The sequence below is a fragment of the Vicia villosa genome, unplaced genomic scaffold (assembly GCF_029867415.1).
Source record: "Vicia villosa cultivar HV-30 ecotype Madison, WI unplaced genomic scaffold, Vvil1.0 ctg.000625F_1_1, whole genome shotgun sequence".
Classification (NCBI taxonomy): domain Eukaryota; kingdom Viridiplantae; phylum Streptophyta; class Magnoliopsida; order Fabales; family Fabaceae; genus Vicia; species Vicia villosa.
The window spans coordinates 200,886-207,271 of record NW_026705281.1 but is presented as its reverse complement, the minus strand read 5'-3'; the positions used below and the strand labels follow the sequence as shown (position 1 = coordinate 207,271).

At 37.9% G+C, this 6,386-nt stretch overlaps 1 protein-coding gene across 1 annotated transcript; it reads left to right on the top strand.

Annotated features, from left to right (window-relative positions):
- Positions 1-1,641: 1,641 nt before the first annotated feature.
- On the top strand, positions 1,642-5,975 carry LOC131629959 (uncharacterized). The gene is made up of 4 exons (XM_058900763.1): positions 1,642-2,574; positions 2,693-2,740; positions 3,091-3,636; positions 5,919-5,975. Exons 1-4 carry the CDS (start codon positions 1,642-1,644, stop codon positions 5,973-5,975), a joined length of 1,584 nt encoding a protein of 527 aa, XP_058756746.1.
- Positions 5,976-6,386: the final 411 nt, after the last annotated feature.

The window sequence follows — 6,386 nt, the reverse complement described above, 5'->3', positions numbered from 1 at the left end:
AAAGGCAGACAAGGCACAGAAAACGGAGATAGTTTGTGACGTGAAAGCCATGCCACAAGGACACCTAACTCCCCCTTAGCAAATATCCACGTGATAAACCCATCAACTCCTTCTATGAATTTGGGTTTAAGTGCACGTCTTCCTGATTCCAATCTATCGTACATCCAACTACAATAGTACGGATAATATTCCATACTGCACATTTGTACAATCATACAATTTCATATGAATAAATTTTTAACTATTTAATCTATGCTCAAATAATACATTATATACTAATACATTATATGCTATAAATAATAAAATATTTTTTAAATATAAATATTACAAATAATACATATTTAATAAAAATCGAACATATAATACATACCATGTATCATATTTTTTTAAGTTTTGTTTTATTTTAATATAATAAAAAAACATATAATATTTAGGCTAAATTACATTTTTGGTCCCTCTATTTTGGCCAACTCATGAAATCAGTCCCCCTATTAATACCTATTTTGCCCCCTGCCATATGGGGTGTAGTTGAAAAACCCCCTGCCAAATTTTTTTTTTCAAGAAGTGCCTTGTAAAATCTCATAAGTTTGATTTTGAACTTTTTTCAAGCCACCTCATTAAAAAGTCTGATGTGGCAGTATTTGCTATAATTTTTTAATAAACTTATTTGCCACATCATTAACTCATGGAAGGGAATGACCTTACTACCCTTAGTTTTTTTTATCTTCATCTGTTATGTGCATTTGGTGTAGTTATCATTTCAGACCCTACAATTAGGGTTCTTAAAATTTTCATCTTCAATCGTTGTCAACACAAATCCGTAACAAAGCAACACTTGAATACGATTTTGCACGCTCTGAATACGATTTCGCACGCTCTGAATAAGCTCTAAATTCGCTGATAAAAAGGTACGTATTGTTCTCTTAAAGTTTCTATTTTCATACTAGTATAAGATTGTGGTCCCAACTGAAAATCTTTCTAAAATATTGTGCGGGATATTGTTTGTTTTCTGCAGGTATGGGTGTTTTTAGTGTAGCGTTTCACCATGGGGGACACTTTGTGCAAGACAGTCATATATATTACAGAGGGGGTAGCGACACTATTGTTGAAGGACAGGATGAAGATAAATGGAGTTTTTTTGAAGCTGTTAGTCTGGTTAAAGATTGGGGATATGAAGGTTTTAGGCTATGGCGAAAGATTCCGCAAATAGATGAAGGCTTTACAAATGTTGTTGATGATGCAGCTTGTGTAGAAATTGCTAAGCATTGTATGTCTTGTAAGGTTGATGGTCATATTTGGGTGGAGCATGGTGTAAAGGACATGATGACCAAGGTGGTTCATCCTAATGTGGATGACTTCAGCACATCTAGTGAAACTGAGAGCAGTGGTTCTGATACTGATGCAGGACAATGTTTCGATGACAGTGAAGAGGAAAGAGTTATTGAAGTAGAAGATGAACAATTCGATCAAGTGGAGGTAGTTCTTCCAGAGAGTGGGAATAGGGTGAATGTCAATGGGAAATTTTTGAGATTCAAGCGGTGTGCATCCAAGGATCCCAAAAACATGAAATCCAGAAGCATGGTAAAGAAGGTTAATCTTTTGGTGCCCAAGAGTGTCTAAGGATCTAGTTCAAAGAGGAATATGACCAATGATGAAGATGTGGATTATGCTAGTGAGGAACTTGACAGTGAAGATGTTGATGATAGTGACATGGGTGAGAAACCTTCCAAGCCAAAGTATGACAACTTCAGATCAGAGCTGCTCAACAAAGACTTTCAATTCAAATTAGGTATGGAGTTCAAATCTCTCTCTAAATTTAAAGATGCTATTAGGGAGTGGTCTGTTTTAAATGGTAGAGAGATAAGTTTTGTTAAGAATGAGAGTTATAGGGTTAGGGTTGAGTGCAAGGGTAAATGTGGCATTTTGGCATTATGTAGTAAAGTGGGAGACAGTCACACTTACCAGATAAAGACTTGGGTGGGGACCCACACATGTGCAAGGGTATTAAATAACAAGTCTGCCAATTCCAAGTGGGTCTCTAAGTTAGTGGTTAAAAAGAGGAAGTCACAAGGGAAAGTCAAGTTGTCTGAAATTATGGCTGAGCTTAGACAGAAATATTCAGTAGGCATCACCAAAGGAAAAGCTTGGAGAGAAAAAGCAATGGATGAGGAAATAATTGAAGGTGATGCAAAGGAACAGTATAATATGTTATGGAGTTATGCAGCTGAGTTGAGAAAACATTGTGCTGGTAATACTGTTAAGATAAACACTGAGAGACCATATCCAACACTACCACCAAGATTTGGGAGATTTTATTTCTGTTTGGATGGCTGCAAGAAAGGGTTTACCAATGGTTGTAGACCATTTATAGGTGTAGATGGGTATCATCTTAAGAAACAATATGGAGGTCAGCTGTTAATTGCTGTAGCAAGGGACCCAAATGACCAATATTATCCTTTGGCATTTGGTGTGGTGGAGACTGAGACAAAGGAAAGATGGAGATGGTTTATGCAATTGCTAATGGAAGACATTGGATCTGAGAGAAAGTATGTTTTTATATCAGATCAACAAAAGGTACAAAATGTGTTTGTTATTCATTTTTATGGTATAGTGCTAATTGAAGTTAAATTGTTTATAGTATAGTGCTAATGTGATATGCTTTTTTTCTGTTGTGTGCTTATGCTGGTTTTAGGGGATTGTTAGTGTCTTTGAGGAGATGTTTGAACAAATAGAACATAGGGTATGCCTCAGACATTTGTATTGAAATTTCAAGAAGAAATTTGGTGGTGGAGCTGCCATCAGGGACCTTTTAATGGGGGCTGCCAAGCCGACATACTTCCAGGCTTGGGAGAAGAAGATGAATGAGCTTAAGCAACTTGATAAGAAGGCATGGGATTGGTTGATGGGAGTGCCAACAAAACTGTGGTGTAAGCATTCTTTTTCATTTTACCCTAAGTGTGACGTTTTGATGAATAACTTGAGTGAATCTTTCAATAGTACCATATTACAAGCTAGGGATAAACCAATACTCACTATGGTAGAATGGATTAGGAACTATATCATGAATAGGATTAAAATAGTATTGTGAAGCTTGATAAGCGGAAGCACAATGTCATGCCTAATCCTAGGAAAAGGCTTGATAAGGAAACTCATTTAAGTGGAGAATGGCTGCCTACATGGAGTAGTGGTGATTTGTGGCAAGTTCATCACCCATATAATGGGTTGCAGTTTGTTGTTGACATTCGGAAGAAAACTTGCACTTGTTGCTGTTGGGATCTTGTAGGCATACCTTGTAGACATGCTGTTTATGCATTGCAATATCAGAATTTAGATCCTGAGAAGTATGTTGACCCTTGTTACATGAGAGATGCTTACAAGGCATGTTATGAAAACAATGTTGGCCCAATAAATGGCATGGACATGTGGCCCACTATGGATGTTGAAAACTTTTTGCCACCACAATACAAGAAGGGACCTGGAAGGCCTAAGAAACAGAGGTTTAGAGAGTTGGATGAGAGTGGATCAAGGATGAGGAGGGTAGGTGTATCATATAGATGCACAAAGTGTGACAAATTGGGCCACAATTCTAGGAAGTGTCAAGCTACTGAGCAACATCCTAATGCACTAAAGAGAAAGGTATTGTGCCACAATTCATGTCTTTATATTTTGTTGCTGTGACAAATTATATGTTCTTATATTTGATACTGAATGCAGAGAAAGACACCCAGGACCAAAGTATCAACAAAACCTGTAGCTGCTTAACCTTCTACTGAACAGGCTCAAGCTGGTGGAAATATGTGTCGCACGCTCGCGAAAAATGAACAGAGTCGCCACCAATATATTTATCCCATAAGGGAAAGGAATATCAGAAAACCTAACAAGGGAAGGAACAGGGTCTTACGACCAGAGAATCTAGGTACGGGAGTCGGTTACGCGAGGGGAAGGTGTTAGCACCCCTCGCGCCCATCGTACTCGATGGTATCCACCTATGTTTGTTTCTATCTAAAGGGTGTGTACTATGTCTATCTATGTGAATGCATGCAAAAAGAAATACGGGGAAAAGAAGGAATTATTTACAAGTGTGCTCGTTCAAGCCCCGCGACTTGATGCCTACGTATCCTTTTCAGGAATCAGAGCGTCGTAGTTCGGCTCACGATTTTCTGTTTGTTTTTGTGTTTTTTAGTTGGGCGGAGTTAACGCTCGCGCTCTTGCATAAGGGGACAGCCTAGGATGCAATAGAGCGGAGATAACAATGCCCTTAAGAAAGGAGAGAAAGAGAGAGAGAGTTTGAGTGTTTCGAGGAAATCCCTAAGGCAAGGGAAACTCGAGTTACTCTTTGGTTTGTGTCTTTTAGAATTTGGGAACTTACGCCCGAATGGTTCCCTAAAGCAAGGGAGATCCAAGCACTCGAATGATTCCCTAAAGCAAGGGAGATTCAAGCTTCCATTCCCTTTTTAATGATTTTCACTTTTTTATTAATGTTTTTTTAGTGTTTTCTTGGTATTTTTTAATGGGATTTTATTTTGGTATTTATTAGATGTTTTAATGTTGGAAAAAGAAAAGAATGAAAAAGTGGGGGACTAGCCTAATTCTCTAAGCCTAATTGTTATCATTGTACAAGGGAGTCTAATCTAAAATTATGGTAACAAATCTAAAAAGAGCATTAAAATGGTATTAACAAAATAGGCCAAAAATATGGCCAAAAACAAGTCACAAAAATCACATGACAATTGCACAAAAATGACATGGAAATAGTATAAGAGCAATTCAAGCACTAGTGCGAAATTAAACTAAAAAACTACTATTTTTATATTGATTTTTATGAAAGATAAGTGAACTCTAAATCAAGCAAAAGAGGAGACTAAAACCATAAGCCTAAAACTAACATTTTTTAATGAGTTTTGTGGAAAATTAATGTTAACAATTACCTAAAAATCTAACAAGTTTTATTGATTTATTGCTATTTTTTATTACCTAAAGAGTGGAAAATGAAATCTAAATTTAACTAAAAGAAAGTGAAATCAGGGGGTGTAAACTGAATTAAGGGGGGGGCATGATGAGCAATCTGGATGCTGGGCTCAACAGGGAGGCCCAAGGTGGTTTTTTGTCACAGTTTCCTATATACCAAAAAGGAAGGATGGGCCATGGCAGGGGTACAGCGCCAGATTCAGTCATAAGGCCCAAACATATTGTTTTTGTTCAGATTAGCTTGCAAAAAACGGTGCAATGGGCCTTCAGGGGGTGCGGGTACGAACTTGTTGCAGGCCCAAGGTATCATGGATCAGGATTCAAGTTTTATTCAATTAATCACCAATTATTCATACTAATGACAGTTAGTATTTGGTTTATCTAATTGATCCTAATTAAATCTAATAAAATGTCGATTAACAAATCTTATGCTAATTAATTAAACATTAAATTGAAGAAAATAAAAAGGGATTAGGGTTGAGTTTTATGACCTTTCGCCTTCCACAGATTCAACTCCCTCACTCTCGTTCTCTTTCTCTCGTTCCCTCCGACGGCGGCGCGGCGGTGATGTCCTTCTTCTTTTTCTCCGATCGAGATCGCGGTGGTGCCAATATCAAGTGACCGAATGATGAACGGAGGTCACCTCTCTCCTTTTTCTCGATCTTGATCCTCTCTCTCTCGTACTCGAACTCGCGATTGATGAAGATGATGATAAGATTTTGTTGGAGATGCGCGTTGAGGATTGAGAATAGACATGGAGAACGATGATGATTGGAGCCGTTGCAGAGAGTGCAGTCTTTATTGGTTTTGTGAATCGATGAAGAAATATGGAGGAGAAGACGAATATATGGAACTCGATTCAGATGCGATACGAATGTGAGGTTGTTACGAATTCAGGTCGTTTTCTTTTTCCTCTTTCTCTGAACCTTCTTCTTCTTTTCTGTTCTCAGGATTGTTGTATTGATGTTGTTGCAGGGAGTATTGAGGAAGATGCTGAGATGAACTGAAGTTGATGAGGTTATGAAGGTTGCGATGTAAGGAGAAGTTTGGTTCGAAGTTGATGAAGATAGTTGAAGATTGATGAAGGTGATGGAATTGGTTGAAGAAGACGATGAAGGTTTAGATGTGGTTATTGATGAAGGAGATTCTGAATTCCTTTTGTTGCGATTTTCTCATCTTCTTAGCATCTTGGTTCTGTTTTTGCAGGTTCTTGTGATGATTATTCAGAGATAGAGAGTGATTGGAGAAAGCTTGAAGATGATGATGAAGTTGAGAGAGTGAAGCAGAGAAGTGAAGAGATGAAGTTGAAGCTGGTGTGAAAAATGGTGGAGACTGAAGGTTGGTGAATGAAGTGGAAATGGTCGAGAGAATGGTGGAAGTGAAGGTGATGATGGATGGGTTGAAGATGGAGAATGAAT